General features: G+C 53.1%; 1 protein-coding gene and 1 long non-coding RNA gene across 3 annotated transcripts; both read left to right on the top strand.

Moving 5' to 3' along the window:
• The first annotated feature begins 265 nt into the window (after window positions 1-265).
• LZTS3 (leucine zipper tumor suppressor family member 3) lies at window positions 266-13,060 on the top strand. 2 transcript variants are annotated; one of them, XM_009290683.2, is made up of 3 exons: window positions 266-820; window positions 2,543-3,304; window positions 6,269-13,060. In XM_009290683.2, exons 1-3 carry the CDS (start codon window positions 371-373, stop codon window positions 6,977-6,979), a joined length of 1,923 nt encoding a protein of 640 aa, XP_009288958.1. In that variant the 5' UTR covers window positions 266-370; the 3' UTR covers window positions 6,980-13,060. The 2 variants fall into 2 exon arrangements, with proteins under 2 accessions (XP_009288958.1, XP_009288957.1); XM_009290682.2 differs by having other exon boundaries at window positions 268-820; window positions 2,474-3,304.
• A 57-nt stretch (window positions 13,061-13,117) lies between these two features.
• Window positions 13,118-15,896, top strand: LOC103908328. Its single transcript, XR_658151.2, has 2 exons — window positions 13,118-14,375; window positions 14,508-15,896. It is a non-coding gene; the product is annotated as an uncharacterized LOC103908328 (long non-coding RNA).
• Window positions 15,897-16,809: the final 913 nt, after the last annotated feature.

The raw sequence follows: 16,809 nt of genomic DNA on the forward strand, positions 1-16,809 counted from the left end.
AACCGATGCTGTAGAGCTGTGCCCACTAAAACCCACGCAACCCCCTCCCCTGGGAGCACCCAACCCTTGGACTTAAGAGCAGCTCTTTTGCATACCAGTGAGTGGGATTTGGGGGACCAGTGCAGGCTGCTCCTCCGGGGGGGGCTGGGGGTCACGGAGAGGAGGATAGCCCCATCGTCTGCTCCATACCATATACTGAGACATGACAGCTTCTGTCCTTGCACCACCCAGCCCAGAGATTTGCTCATCTCTGCACCACGCCGATCTGCAAAGGGTATGGTAGATAAAAGGCATCTCTCTAACAGTCCTTTCCTTTTCTTCCTTCCCCCAGTGCCACTGACCTGTGCCTCCACCTCACCTCTGCGCTGCCATGGCCACGCCAGAGACGCTGCCCATTCTTAGTGACCCAACCTACCCCAGCCCGGAGAACACCCACGGTTTTGCTCCCCGGCCATCCCAACCCACCTCCCAGAGCACCATGGGGAGCGTGGGCAGCGGAGTCGCCAACGACCAAGAGTTCGCCATGAAGAGCGTGGGGACCCGGACGCAGAGCAGCGGCCGACAGACAGAGGGGCCTCGCAACGGGTACTCCACGCGGGAGATCTCCAACCGCTACTCGGGCGAGGAGAAGACATACAGGTCGGAGAAGGTCTCCAATTCCCTCTATATCAATGGTGACCTGCGCAAGAGCGAGAAGGTGAAGATGGACATCTGTGGGAACGTGACCAACAACAATGAGAAGAACATGCCGCCTCCTCCCCAATACCGAGAGCCCAGTAACCCACCAAAGATATTGCCAATCTCCGGCAAACTAGACCAGGTGAGAATCCCCACCTCCTGGAGCAGTGTGATGACCGTGGCACATCTCTAAAAACACAGACCAGGAAGCCTTGGGCAACGGTGCAATCCTGACAGATAGTCTAATTCTTACTATGTAGATGGCATCATTTTTATGTACAGAGAACATAATTCTTATTACTTTCAGGGGGTTGAGCAAAGGGGAATGTTAGTTCTTGAGGAACCCAAGAGCATGATCACAAGTCTTCCACAGCTAAGTTTCCAGCCCATTTAAGCCTGTATTTAAGTCACTGGCTATTCCAACCTACCTGAGATTCCGTGCCTGCCTCCCCGATTGATGGGGAGGGAGCTGGAGTCGGCTCTCATTTCGGTAGGTCCAGCATCTGAGTCCCACTCTTACGTTTTGTGCCCTTTACAGGCAATCTCCTCACTGCCACCAAAAGGTGCTGCTTGAAAGCAGCTATGAGCATCTCTTCAAAATCCCGGCATGAGGGACAAACTGACAAGGCTTGAAAACTACCCCGTAAGCATTATCACCCATCCAAGCCCAGTCCTCATGGCTCATATCGGCTTCGGGGAGCAAACACCTCCCAGGCCTGGAGGAGCAGAGCCCCAGAACCAGCAGTGTTTTATGTAGCCTGCTGCTCCGCTCCAGCGACTCCCATAATTTGTGCCCTGGGGACGCTGCCTCATGCAGTATCATTTCTGCAGCGTTCGGTGGCCTTGTCTCCGGGGTTGTTAATCCACCAGCCCCTGTAGTCCATCTCAGTCCCACGTGCCAGGCGCCAGGCTTTTGGTCTCCAACCTTGCCTGCTCACCAGGGCTCGTTCTGTTTCTCCTGGAAGGCACTTTCAAAACATCTTTGCTAATACAAAGCGGCTTCTTCTGGGTTAATTTTCACCTGAAACCCAACCTGCAGTAGGGGAGACTCAGTGCCATTTTGAGAAAAATTTTGTTTCTGTAGGTGCATTCACAGGGCGAGGAATGTGCAAGGTTTTAAAATCCTTTCCAAATCCTTTACAGCTGCGGTCCATTCTCCCCCCAGCATTGCTTATGGCTGCAGGGAACACAAACGTTCAAATGAAGAGCAGCTTCAGCACGTTCCTTGCCCGGTGTCACTGCTGGGGTCACAGCTCCTACCTATTCCTATCCCAGCGTAAGCAGGACATGATGTCCGCACAGGGGAGAGATGACTGCCGGCAGGAGGGAAACGTGGTGCTCCTGGGGCAAAACGGCTGCTAATCCAAGGGTTCAGTTCAGTTTTCAGCAAAAGGGAAATGCACCCTCAACGCTAGAAGTCCGTCAGAATATAATCTGCCAAAATCAAAGAGTTGTTTTGATCAGGTCTGGTGGGCAGGTGGCAGCCCTCCTTCTTGCAAAGAGCACTAAGAGGACCCAAGGAGTATTCTAGGGAAAAATCACGCAGATTTGGGGCGAGTCAAGATACTTTTTTTTTTCAGTTGGGACAAGGGAAGAGAAAGCGTTGCCCTACGAGTGACCAAAGGTCCCTCACGTTAAATCCCAAATGGCCCAGGGTGTAATAAGGCTGAGAAATATGGAACTAGCCCAAGACGTCGTAGCTCCACCAGCCCCAGCCCGTGCCGATGTATCTCTTTTGTGTGTTGTTACCAAGCTTCCTGCTATGTTTGATGCGTGGTCCTTTTTCCTTTTGCAGAGCAATGAGCCCTTAGTTAGACCCTCAGCCTTTAAACCAGTAGTTCCTAAAAACTTCCATTCCATGCAGAACCTCTGCCCGCCGCAGAGCAACGGGGTGACAGAGAACAGAAAGAGCTTGAACCATGCCAACAGCAATAGCCCATCCGCACCCAAAAGTGGACTCGACAAGAGCAGCCTTAACAGGACTACAAACCAAGTGGGGGGCCTTTCGGATTCGGGCCGTAACTCGTTAACGAGCCTGCCCACGTATGGGACAGGCTACAGCCAGCACGTGGGTCCAATGAGCGCCTCCACGAGCCACATCAACCGCATCGGTACAACCTACGTGGACAAGAACATCGTGGGATACAACGGGATATCTACCTCAGACAGCGGACGGTCTTCGAGCAAGAGCACCTCTTCGTTCAACAGACTGAACCATCTCAACGAAACGATGCCTTTCCACTCACCTTCAACGGACGACATCATCCAAGACCTGGAAGATCGGCTGTGGGAGAAGGAGCAGGAGGTCCTCCAGATGCGAAGGAACTTGGACAAAAGCGAGGCAGCCATCTTCCAAGTGTTCGAGGAGAAGCAGAAGATCTGGGAGAGGGAAATGGAGGATTTGAGGCAAAACTATGCCAACAAATTGCAACAGGTCTCCAAAAAGGCGCAGCGGGCTCAGCAGGCCTTGCAGCTCCAAATCTTCAAGCTCCAGCAGGAGAAAAAAAAACTCCAAGATGATATGGGACAACTCCTCCAGCAACGAGAGGAGCTGGAGAAGAAATTTGTGGCTTTCAAGAAGGAACAGGCTGAGTTTCTCCCAAAGATTGAAGAGACCAAGTGGGAGGTAAGAGCCTTGTTGTAACAGATCTTGAGTGAGGTTTTCACTGAGGGCTCTGATAGCCCAAAATACCTCCCATTTGCCCTAAGTGGACCCCAGACACAATGGCTATGGGTTGGTGGCCTCCAGGTAACACATGACACTTCAGTCACCTCTTCATTTGTCTGAGCCCCGAGCCTGTAGTTTTTAATTAAACTAAAATGAGCACAATTGTTTTGTGCACGCTTCCTGTGCTGGTTAATAATTTGGCTTCACAGTCCGGTCACTCCAACGTGTGACATTTGAATACAGTTTCAGTGAATACAGGCCTTTCCATACAGGTATTTGTGCCTACCAAAATTGGGTTTAAGTCTATTTTAATTAAATTCTTCTAACATCTGTGTTTGGGCAAACCTTGAAACCGCTTTTCAAATATTTGATTTTTTTTTTTTATTTAAGATATAAAGCAAGTGAGCTAAGAATGATACCGATAGCCAAGTCTACCTCATGCTTTCCATTGTAACACGCTGTTTTCAGTTGCTAATAAGTTTATCTCTCTTAAAAGGCTGAAAGGCAAATTCCTCTTTCTAGTTCTCCTTTTGAGTTTTACATATTTTTTTCTACTGTTTCTATTTTTAGAACATTTTATCGAAGTCTGATTGTATAGCCAGTGCTAACATTTTTTTTCCGGCTTGATCATGTGAAGAATTTTAATCCTTCCATGGACTGGCTAGAAACTTTAAATTTATTAAGAGTGCAGAGGCAAAACGTAGCTCTAGAATCAAGACGACCCTATTCTGCTAATCCTGATGGAAAGTCAATGAAGCTGGGATTAATTAGGCTCTGAAATGTGCTATTTGCAGATGTTCAGCAGAGCTTATTAGAGGCTTGCCGTAAAATCTCTGCAAGTTACATCCCAGAACAAGCAGGCTGCATTGTCCCACATGATGCCTCCTTTGGCCAGCTGCTCTGCCCTGCTCTTTTGTGTCCTCCAACAGGTTAGGTCTGGAAAGTTCCCTGATTTTGCACCAGTAAAAATGCAGATAGGCTTTTGATTATTTGCTACACTGCTATAGCTCTGTCTGCAACAGCTAACCCAGTGATACCGATGTCAAGATAGAGACTCAGCTTGTGGATCAAGACACCTAACATTTGTAGACACCTACGCTTGTTGACTTGTTGACTTGCTCTCCAGGCTCCATGGACTGTACTGCCTAGATCTCCACAGCGCCCAAGCAGAGGCCAAAATTTAAGTGTTTTAATCTGTAAGCTGATTCCTATCCAAGCTGTTCTTCATCATGTATTTCTCTGCCTTTGGGAAGAGCTAGCCCACGGAGAGCACTTTTCAGTAAACTGTGCACGTTTTTTAGCTAGGCAGTAACTACGCCACCTTAACTACAGCTAAACCAGCGCGATACAGTTCTGCATCTGCTGCGGACAAGTGCTGGTGTGGATGTGGGTACTCACAGCGTTAGGTCTGCATGGGGAACCACCACGGCTGTCAGCTCCAGGGAAAGCTGCTACCAGTAGGAAGTGACTGGGTACGTCTCCTAGCTCTTCAGCCATTCGTAGTGAGCACTGGACTGTCCCGATAGCCGAGCTTCAAGGTCTTGCTCAACATTATGCACCAGGCAAGTCCTCTATAGCAGAGAAAGGTGGAGGTTGCAATGAAGGCAGTGGAGAGGGGAGTTTGTCTGAGGAGCATTGACCCAACTGGAGCAGAGCAGCAAGGGACCTTGCAGGCGCTGCAGGAGGGAGGAAAGGCCAAGCATTTCATGTGTGACAAGAGACAGGAGTTTCAGGAGGATGGGACATCCCAGTCTGGAGGTGGCTACCAAGTCTGTTTTTAATTATGCCTATCCTCTCTGATCACTGATGGTTCCTTGATGCCACTCCCCAGCCCAGACTCCTGCCAGCATAGGTAGGGACTGTTTGTCTCTGCAATCGTCCACAGTAGACAGATCAGATCTGCCAGTGCAGAGCCCTGAAAACCACGGAGCTCATGGGAAAATGAGGGTTTGGTCATTTTTATGGTTCACTTCCAATACCCACAACTGTTCATGCAACTGTCACTTTTGGTGGACTACGCAGGCGCAGAGGAGTGTCATATTGAATGGTGACACCTACGTAATGCAAATACACACTGCAGCAAGGGTATTTCCACTGGGCATGTGTACCCTACCACATGGGTGAGACCTGAGCCAGTCAGGATGAAACCTGAAACTCCGTTGCCCAAGGACAGTGCATGGTAGTCCCACTTTCAGCAAGGGTGGGTTGCAGCTCTCTCCTTGATCTTTGACAGAGGGGCTGTCGCTCTTCAAGCACTGCCCCAAAAGAATTAAATAGCTACCAGTCCCTGGACTGTCCCCAGTGAAGCGAACCCTAAAATTTAGTCAACTGGGTTCTTCAGGAGTCTTTGGGAAGGAAAGCGTCATAGGACAAGTAAATAATACCTACTGTCTCTGCATCCTGTCCTACACTCCCAGTGCTCAGGAGAGCCCGGGTGGTCTGTGGGTCTGAGACGTTTCTGTCTCAGGCTTGTTCAAGGTCCAGATCCCACTGAGGTCAGTGGGAAGACTCCTGCTGAGAGCAGAGGGTTTGGGGTCAAGCACCGCAGGCTTGTGGGTAGGTGAGTAAGATGAATGCAGGGAGGGAAGCATCGGTGTCCGCTCGTCACTGGTGAGGACCACAGCACTTAGCTTAGCTGTTTGGTCAACTCCAGCTGGGAACAGCATCAGGTCCCTCAGAGCCGGAAAGAAACACCAAATCTCCCCCACAAATGTGGGGACAAACTCTAGGTCTTTGGCATGTTCTGGGTCCTGGTGAAGGATGGAACTCAGTCCTTGAGCAGCGTTGCTGGCTGTCCCCTCCGTTACCTGAGCCTCCTGCCAACGCGAGGCCACACAGACATTTCACAGGCAGCGCAGGGGACAAGCAGCAGTGGCGGCTCTTCACTGCCTTCCTCCTGCCTCATGGATGCTCTCCCCGCAGGTGTGCCAGAAGGCGGGTGAGATCTCCCTGCTCAAGCAGCAGCTGAAGGACTCCCAAGCGGACGTCTCCCAGAAGCTGAATGAGATCGTGGGACTGCGGACACAGCTCAAGGAAGGTAAGAACTTCCTACGGGAGAAGGAGGAGCAGATCCTCACCCTGAAGGACTCCTACAGCTCCAAGAGCGTCAACCTGGAGATCTGTGAGAGCGAGCTGCAGCGGAAGATGAGCGAGGTCCAGGTGCTGAGGGAAAAACTGAACCACTGTGAGCTGGAGGTCTCCGGCCTGAAGCGGACACTTGCCAGCATGGGACCTCCAGGGCCTTTCAGTGGGGACCTTGGTGAGAAGCTGCAGGACCCGCTGGCCTGTGAGAGCGACGAAGCCAAGATGCAGCGGCAGAGCGAGGACAGCGTCAACACGCTGCGGAAGGAGGTGGAGCGGCTCCAGACGGAGCTGAAGCTGGAGCGGCAGCAGCGGGAGCAGCAGGTGATGGACTTCGAGGAGGAGCGGCGCACGTGGCAAGAAGAGAAGGAGAAAGTCATCAAGTATCAGAAGCAGCTGCAACTGAACTACGTGGAGATGTACCAGAAGAACCAGCTCCTGGAGCACAAGGTGAACGAGATGAACACGAAGGCCACCAGCCCCCCGCACACCGAGGAGAAAAAACCATGGACTCCCTCCAGACTCGAGCGAATAGAGTCCACCGAGATCTGAGGTGGGACCAAGACAATACAACATAATTTTTTTAATTGCTGTGCATGTACTACCTACTCAAGCCAGTGATCTTCCGAAGGATAATACGCTACCATAGGAGCGGTGTGAGTCTGCTCGCACCAAGCTCTCTCACCCTTACTCTATACTTCTGTGCTCTGTAGGTAAAATAACTGTGGATGTGCGTTGTTTTTCTATCGATAATGCGACATCTCTTTTGGTTTTTTTCCTAGTACCGCTGGTGAGGGTCAATTGGCTCTTTTGTAATCTGCCGTGACTGTTACTTCACTAGAGGCTGCCACCCCCTCTCCTACAATTCACCCCTCTTCGGTTGGTTGTTTTGGAGGGTTGCATTTGGTTTCTTTGGTTTTCCAAGCACTTACGCGCAGCAAAACAGTTCAAAGTGGCAGGTTTTTTTTTCAGGGCATTTTTAGCCACATTGGCTAATGGAGCAAAGCTCTCGGGATCATAAGCAAACTCACTGTTCTGCATCAAGTATCCTGTCTAGACAGACGGTGGTCTTAGTGAAGTCAGTGGGAGGTTGGTCACTGATTTCAGCGAAACCAGACATATCTCTAGCAGATGACTCCCTCTTGCCAGCCCATGGCTACCATGGTTGCAAGAGGTTAGGACATCCTTGAGGAGCAGGATGAGCCTGTCCTGGTAACATAAGCCAACAAGGAATGATCGCCCAGCAGGAGCCTCTGGAGGCTCAGGAGAGCTTGACATATGCTGCGTTTTCATTTCCTTGTGATTTCCTTCTGCAGTTCCACTTCTCTCCTGGGTTGTGACCAACGCTGGGAGCAGAAGTACCCTCCCACCTCTGCCTTGGTCCCCCTATTCTTATCATATACTCAAGCTGGCTACAGCAAGAAAAAAACCTTGGAAATCCAGGATAGTTTCCCTTCCCAAGAGCCCTCTTACTTCCCAAAGTCAATGGAAACAAGGTTTGGGGAAGCCTCCAAACCTGCGGGATGTTTATGCAAACTGAAGCTTTAGCAATTTGCCCAACAGTGGGCAATTGTGCTACCCCATTCCCAAATGAGTGATGCTTCGGTGCACTCTCTCGGTCCAGGGTCTACTTAAAAAATGGCATCCGAGCCTCACTCAGGAGTTGCAGTGAGCACATATCAGCATTACCGCTAGATTGCAACGGGGCGAGCGTTAGCCTTCAGTACAGCCGTTTCAAACAGCACCCATAGCGATCCCACGTGGCATCACATATTCCAAGGACAGCGATAACGCAGGCCTAGCTTAAGAAAATATTCAGCTACTAACTCTGAGCATGAAAGCAGTCATAAGAAGAGAAAATGCTTAAGATCACGCAAGTGCTTATGCCCTGGCAGAATAATAACCAAATCCTGTAAGGACAGTCGCCGAGAACGGTGCAGGCATCAAAAACCAGCATTCAGCTTTAAAAGGTGGGCAAAGTGGGTCTGGCTCTCCCTTTCACGGACACTTTTTTACTGTGATCCACAGCAAAGAGTAAAAACTGTTGCGAAGTGGAATTTGCACTGACTGGGCAGTGGCCAAAGGGTCAATGCAAGTGGGAATTCTGGCTCTTCACCCTAGGGAGCAGCTAGAAGAACAAAGCTAGAATTAGCACTGGGATGTCCTGGGACATCTATGTGAGGTGACTCCAGGGAGAGTTTCGCCAGATTGCATTTCATCTGCATACCAAGGAAGAACCTCAGGGTGTTGAGGGGCTGAAGACCTTCCAAACAAAAGCCCTGAAGCTACTCATTTCCCATGTTCCCTTCCCCGAAAGCTCCTCCCTCCCCATCACCAGGTCTGACCTTCAAGTTGGGACCAAACGTTGTTGTGGTGAGCTCCAGACTGAGCAAAGAGGCTGAGCAGGAGAGAGGAGACTTCAGCTAGTCCCACCAGCTCCAGCCAAGGTCACCAGACAGTATTACTGGGCAGGAACTGTTGGTGGCTGACAGCCATCCCTGCAGCCATAGAAAATGGAGATGTGCGATGAGACCAGGGCATTTCAAGATCCCAGTTGACGGCACCCGTCTTTTCCCACCGCTTCTGCCTGTGCCTTTGGAGCTGGAGGAAGACACAACCCATCAGTCTGGAAAACACCAGGGCAGCTCAGGCTAAGCCCCTCTCACTAGACCAGCCATAGAAAGGGGGACTAGGTCAGGTCTGACCCCTGAAGGGTGTAGAGATGAGTCCCACTACGAATCCTGCAGACGCTCCAGCGCTCTTGGACGTCAGCCTGCGCACCCCACTGAGGAAGGAGTGCAGCTGCCTGCCGGTGCCACCCTGCAGCAGGCTTTGCCATGCCAAGGGAGACACCCACATGTGCTGCGCAAACTTACACTTGGACAGGCAAATCCTAGAGCTTCCTCCATTTCATACACTGGGCCTTCAAGATGGAGTCAAACATCCCACAGCGTCAGGGTTGGAGATCTGGTGTCTTGTGTCATCTCGGCTTTCTGTGCCTCTCTTTCCACTTCAGATAAACCCACGCCGTCTTCCTTCACAAAGCAGCTGTGAGGCATCTGTGCTTGTGAAGGGCTTTGCAGTCCTTGGGCAAAAGGGAAAAGCATGGAGAAATTGCAAGAGGCTTAGTCTCAGATGGTCGTATGGTGTTTTTGAGGCCACCACATGAAAAGCAAACACAACAGCAAGTGCCCTCACCGCAAGATGAGTCCAATAACCTGGAGGGTCATTTCCACCTTTGCTCCTCCTGGCTCCACTGACGTTGGTTTCCCACTAACCATCGCAGGAATCAGCGTTTCAGTCGGTGGTTGAATAACACCCAGAGTGATTGAGTTTCAAGGATCTGCTGTTGAGGAGGTGTAGAGCACAATTCCCCGCTGCGTTAACACCCAAGAGGAATGGACACCGGCATCACCCTGTGGGACACCTTCTCACCAGAACTCCTTGCTAATCCATGGGCAGGAGAAGCAGGGGCTTGTCTGGCCTCCCCACATACCTGGATCCAGTCAGCAGCAGTCAGCCAAGCCCTCCAGCATACCAGGTTTGCTCCGTCATCTTCTTCCTAGATCTTTTTTGCAGTGGTGCCAGGAATGAGTGTGTCTTGATGGACCCAGTGAAACCTGGAGGCATATGGGTTTGTCTGACTGCTGGAGGGTGCTGGACTGCCCAGGGACTCAATGGCCTCACAGTGCATCCATCAGGGACTGCAGAGCTCCTTGGGATGGAGCAGGACCTTGGAGGAGGAAAGGTACACTCCCTTCACCTTCTTCTTCACTGCATCACTTTGATCTGGAGTTTCGATCCAGATCTGAGCAACCTCGACTGTGGCCATTCCCTGGATGACAGAGCGCCTTGCAGACACCCATCAAGACGTTGTGCTGATGATGGTGGTTTTCCCTCTCTTGGGATTCGCCCAGCATCCCCCAAGCACTCAGCTGTCCTGCAGAAACCAACCCCCTACGCTACGGTGACATAAAATACAGATGTTTTTGGCAAGTACCCCAGCCAAACTGCCAGGAAGGATTCCTGCTCTTCAGGAATCCTCCCCACAACTGGATGCACTGCTTCCCCTCATGTCCCCTCCCATGCGCTGGCACTGTGTGGCCACATGCTGGTAACCAGTCTCTCTCGGAGGTGACTCAGCAGAGATGGAGCAAAATGATGGTGAGACACCTGGGTTCCTGTTGTTTGTGCTCAGATCTGGCCCAGATGGGAGCTCACCTAGCTCCTTCCAGACCTTAACACTTTTACCCGCTGTCTGGATGAAGTCTCCCATCACAAGCTTGGTCTGCGTTGAGGCCCCGGGGTCTTAACCTTGGAGCAAGATAGCCAAGGGGTGCCAGACTGGCGTTTTGATGACATATCCTGGGAACGGCCAAGGAGGTTGACATCTTGTCTCTTGGAGGCTCAGGCAGGGCTGATAAAATGTTTCCGTCCCATGAAACTCACCTCAGAGTTTGTGCTTGACCATAACCCAGCTGCCTCCTCCACCTTTGCTCAGCCAGCTCTGGAGCTGATGGGATTCAGTGGGATGTACTGGCTCACGTGTACTTCTCCAAGTACTGCCCTCAAAATCTTGCACGTGGTTAGTGTCTCCACTGAAACAAGAAGTCACCTCTGACTTGCCATTGGCCAACAGCAAAAGCTGTGGTGACAAGGGTCTCAGGTCAGTTGCTCACACGTGGGGTCCAGGGACATTAGAGATGCTCTGGGATACCTGATGCATGGGGCTGGCCAATATGATCCAAGACCTATGGGAGAGCCAGGCCAGCGGTGGGAAGACCTGGAGCATCTCTAGTGGCGCATCACCCATGTGCGGGCAACCGAGTCGTGCTCCAGGCATGTCCATATGGTCATTATATGAGCAAACAGAGGACACTGATCAGCTCCAGCAATTTCCATCCATGAGGATCTGGGCTAAGCAGGCCATCCTGGGGCAAGGGAAGGTCTAAGCAGCCCCTCTTACCACTTGCTGCAAGTGGGGTTGCTTTGTTCCACCATCATTTCGAGGTTGGTTGCTGTCACTGTAAGACACCGACCCGGCTGAGCTAGTTCCCCTCGCGCAGCCAGCACTCCTGTCTCACCCTGGGTGTGAAAGCCGCAACCATCGCGCGTTGTTGTGCTTCACACAGTCCCACTTAGCTTCTGCCACTGTCTCGTGGCAGCCGGCTGCACTGTTCCTGCTGTCGCTGGCGTCATGCCGGAGGGAGATCACCTCCGGGTTTCCGCACTTAAAATAGGAATCAAATTGTTGCTCTTATGCTGCTACGTTATACGGAGACAAGTGTACTTGGATGTAAATAACAGCCCAGCTCTGTATATACAATGATTAAATGAAGAGACAAGAAAGCTCTGTGGCTTCTATATTGGTGAGCGGGATCGACAGTAGCAGCAGATGCTGCGTTCGAACGCCGAGCGCTACGCAAGGGTGCTCAGCACCCCCTGAGCTTTTGCTGGCTGCAGTGGAAATGGGGGGGGGCTCAGCACCTCCCAGGAAGGCAATCCACTTGGGATTGGCTCCGACAGAGTAGTCTGGTGTCACTCTGTCCTGCTTTGACGCTTGCTGTCATCCCGAGCCAGGATTTGCAGTTGCCCCCTGGTTCAGGCTGAAGTCCCCTCTGCCCATCCTCATGTCGCATCAAAGCCCCTTGCAGGCAGTGGCTTCCAGCGGTGTCCCCCTTGAGCCCTGCTTGCACATGAGCTCTGCCCATGGAAAGGACCAACCCACCCCACTCCTGCCCCTCGCAGTGGCACTTTATAGCTTGCTCAAGACAGCGAGCTCACAAGCAACATGACCAAAGATCTCCGGAGGGCATTGGGCTGCATGCTGGGAGCTGCCTCCCGGCTTTCCTGGGGAGGGATGAAGCTGGTGTGGGCTGGGAAGGGGGAACAAGAGCTGGCAGGGGACAGGAGAGGGCTTGGATTTCCCTGTGTCCCACCTAGGAACATTTGCAGGGCCATGAGGGGCCTTTCCTGTGCTAGATAGGACAGGGTAGCAAGGGGTTCCTGGGTGAGCTGATTGTCCCCAGTTGGTTACACCAGCATCCTCCATGGCCATGCCGACTAGCTCCATGCATTGCCCAGGGAGAGCGTGGACCAGGGGCTGTTCCCAGGAGGCAGAATGGATGGATGCAACTCCCCTTTTTTCTTGGAGAGAAGAGAGGATGCATGCCAAGCCATTACACTCGTCTTCAGGGCCACAGGTCTCCTCTACTTCAGCAGCAGACATTGCTACGGGGTCCAGACAAGGGCTTGTTCCGGCTCAGTGTTTTCGGGCCAGGAAAATGTGTATCCTGAGAGCTGGTGGTCCTGCTGGCTGCCCCTTTGGCGTCCTCTCCCCAGGTCACCCCAGGGCGTCCTCAGCACCCTCCTTACCAGGGAACCATCTTCCGAGGCAAAGGCACCATGGTCTTTGCTTCTCCTGCTTGGGGTGCTGATGACATCTCTGCTCACCTTAGCTCCATGAAGTCTCCTGAACCTGGTCCCAGCCTTGGCAAGTGGAGCGTAGGCCAGTGGGAGATCTGTGCTCCTCCGCCCACAGTGCTCCTGTGGATGGGTGCTCGGGTGGGTCTAGGCCTCGGGCACATGCCTCTTCACTGTGCCTCTGCTCCATGGTCGTGCTAAGCCTTCTCTGCTCCGTTCCTACCCAAGACCATGAAATCCTGCCGATGTGCAGTGACAGCTCGTGCCTCTTCACTGTGCCTCTGCTCCATGGCCGTGCTAAGCCTTCTCTGCTCCGTTCCTACCAAGACCATGAAATCCTGCTGATGTGCAGTGACAGCTCTCACTTCTGCCCTGGATGGGAGCAGGTCCAGCTTGCCGTTGTTCTAACCCAACCCTTCAGCCTGAGCCTTGAAGGCCACTTTATACTTTTCATCAAGACCCCTTGCTAAAGATCTGCTCATCATGTTGCCCGTGCCCTGCTACTCCTCTGCCCCAGCTCTCCAGACTCCCCTGCCTCCTTTTAGATCATCACCATCCCCGTCGTCTCAGGAGCAGTCAGTGCCTCTCACAGTACTCTCCCAGATATGTCTGAACAAGCCAGAGCAGAAGCCCAAAGCCCCCACTGAGTGGTGTGTCCCAACCCTGCCCTCAGAGGAGCTTTCCAGACTACTGATCCTCACTCTTCTCTCTGTCGTTCCCATGTCAGCTAGATCAGCCCTGCTTTACCTCCAAGAGCAATCTTGCTTCTTGCTGAAGGACATCCCCATGGCTTGCAATGACTTAACATCACTGCATGGGGCTTCACACCATCGCACCACCACATCCAGCCAGCTCTGGGGCTTCCCCGGTCCTTCCACTGTCTGGAAAGACAGAGGTGTGAGGCGTGTTTGAGTGCCCCTGCTCTGCAGGGGCACGCAGCACCCACGCCACCTGGTCCCCAGTGTATCGAGGGGCTGGGATCACAACTAGCTGTTTGCAGATGTTGGCTTCCCAATAGCATGTTCCATGCTGGCAGTGCAACTGCCGGCAACACCAGGAATGAACCTCTGCATTTCCAGGATAAGCCTCCTCCCTGGTTCTCCCAATGAAGGGGATCGTATTAGATCTGGAGCCTGGGACAACCTCTGACACGCAAGGTTGTGTTTTCACGGCTCTCTTACAGATCTGTTTTCTCAGACAGAAAGTCTCTGCTTTCTGTCACAAAGCAATAGGTTTTTCTAGAGGGATTTAGAAGGGACTATTCCCAACTCTGATACCTGCAGGCAAGCCAATGTTCCCTTGAATACCTTCATAGCTCCAGCCCTGGGCTCTCCTCCTTTGGAAAGGGATGCGAGGTCCAGTCTGGCTCCAAATAATCACCAATGGTTTGAGCTTGGCGGTCCCCATTTGTCCGGAGAGCCCGAAGCTGCCCATACCCAGCAGGCCACCAGTCTGGGTCCCCAGGAGGTGTGGTCCATCCCCCTCCGGTGCCCATTCCATGACTGCTACTGGGTCCCCGCAGCAGGTCTTCTCGTCCCCATTCCCGGAGAGCCCGAAGCTGCCCATACCCAGCAGGCCACCAGTCTGGGTCCCCAGGAGGTGTGGTCCATCCCCCTCCGGTGCCCATTCCACGACTGCTACTGGGTCCCTGCAGCAGGTCTTCTCCATCAGCTCACTCACATGGGAGCCGCTGGGTCCCCTGGGGCATCTGAGCTCAGAGAGTCACGTTCGGTGACAGCCAGACACCAGTGGGAGATCATGGCGCTGGCTCTGCCGTTCCTGAGAGCCAGGCTGTCCTAGGAGCCCTCTCGGAGGAGAAGGTCCCCTTTGCCCCACGGGCGGCACGTGGGTTCCCTTCCAGTGGCCGAAGGGAGCAAAACGTGCGCGGGTAGAGCTCCGCCACCGGTGCGAAACTGCTCCATCACCGGTGCAAAAAAAAAAAATGCTGCACAACCGGCCAATGTGTCTATGCAGTCCCTTTCCACGCAGCGGCGTCCCCGCAGAGCCCGGCCCAGGGCTGGAGCTCCTCCAAGGCGTCTTCGTTTGCACTCACTCGGACCTGGTAAACGCTGTGAGCCGAGAGGAACCCCTCTTGGTCTTTGCCTTGCACCGGGCAGTACGCTTGTGAGGGTTTCCTCATCCTAAATCGATGCACGTTGCTTAGTTGCCTGTCTTCTGTGTCTGTTCTTCAGCAGATCAATAGGTGTCCCCCCCAAAACCCAGCTCCCCGATGGGAGAACGTCAGGTTGGGCCAGCCGGCGCCCCCGCGCAAGCCTGCTGTCTGATTTCACCAGCAATAAAAGCCCCGCGGAGGAGCAGCCAGAGCTCTCTGCTGCCGCTCCACCGCCGGGTGAGCTGCAGGCTGTGTCTGTGTGTAGGACCTCTGCTTTAGACCCTTCGTCCAACGTTTTGGACCTTCCCGACTGTAAATTCAATCCCAGCCTTGTGCTTTCTTTCCTCTCGTCCGTTTCTTGACACCTTGGTCTCTCTCTGCTCTTACTGTGAATTCAAACCAGAAGTGTTCTGAACTCGACTCTGTTACTGTTTCGTTTCTGCGTTGACTGTTGCTGGTTCTCCGAACTGCGTTTAACGAGACTTTGCAATACAAAATAGAATATTTAAAAAAGAACTCCATAAAGTTGAGTGTCTCTCCTGTCCACTGGTCACTTCCAAACACCGTTGTCTTGACTTTGCCTCTGGTCAGTGTATTTAAAGACAAGAGGTGGAAAAAGAAAGAGATCAAACGCAGCATTCTGGGGTTTTTGTACAGCAAAGGTGTATCCGTTTCGGAAATTCTCGTTAAAACTGTACCGCACTTCCCAATCTACTGCTAGTCTGTTGTATGTTTCCATTGGGTTGTCAAGATGTGAAGAACTACTGCCTTTGCGATTTTCTACAGTGAATATATATATATATCTGTACAGAGATATGTATATATATAAATATATATGAAGATCTATATGTATACGTATCTCTCACTGTCCTATCTCTACCTAACTGTGAAGGATTTTTATTGGGCAAAATAAAATGGAGAAAGGCCCCGTTTTAAAAACCCGACCGCGTGGCTCGTCTGGTTGTGTTGCGGGTGGGAGAAGCGGCAAGACCCACGTTGGCTTTCGGGAGGGACCCGCAGCCGGGCGGGGGAACTGCAGGGAGACGGCCCCGCGAGGGAAGACCGCAGCTAGGACACACCAGCACCCTCCGGTCGAGAGGTTCCTCGTAGCTCCCGTCCTGGAGGACGGAGAGCGGCCTGGTGTGGCGGAGCGGGAGGGGAGAGGTGGAGGTTGCCAGGAGCAGAGCGGGACGTTGCGCGTGTCCGGATGGGACGTTCCCCAGTCCCGCTTTCCCGGGGCACAGGGGCTGCTCCGGCTCTTCAAGCACTCGAGAACAAGCACCAGAAGGCCACCGTGGTGGCCGCAGGGCTGGACGAGACGTTTGTGTTTGAGGTCCCACCCCACTCCGTAGCTCAGATCCCCATGGATGTGTCTGGAGCCATTGGGGATGCCCCAGGGCTAACCGAGAAGGACGCAGGCTTTCCATCGGTCCCACAGCCGCGGCATCTCCCAGCCCCCCCGCGGATGTCCAAGACCTCCCAACGCTCACGTAGGTGACTGAATTGCTCCCGAGCCCGCCACCGCTGGCTCCCGAGCCCGGCTCAGACCTGAGGGATTTCCAGGTGAGGACACACTGGGGAAGACAAGACCCAAGCGGAGATGCCAGGCATGGCCCTGGCGCCAGCCATAGCGGTGGGAACCCGGCATGAGCTAATTCCCCTTCCCTCCCGTGCCAAGGCCTCGCTCGGAGCGGCCACATCTCCCGCTGCAGCATCTCTCTGGGGTTCCCCCAGCTCTGGGGCTCAGAGGCTGCCACCTCCCAGAGAAACCTCCGCTGTGCTAGGGCCGCAAGGCTGGGAAGGCAGGCGGTTTGGGGGGGCGGCCGGCCGGGGGGGAGGGGAAGGG

Source organism: Aptenodytes forsteri, unplaced genomic scaffold (genome assembly GCF_000699145.1).
Source record: "Aptenodytes forsteri isolate BGI_AS27 unplaced genomic scaffold, ASM69914v1 Scaffold236, whole genome shotgun sequence".
Taxonomy (NCBI): Eukaryota; Metazoa; Chordata; class Aves; order Sphenisciformes; family Spheniscidae; genus Aptenodytes; species Aptenodytes forsteri.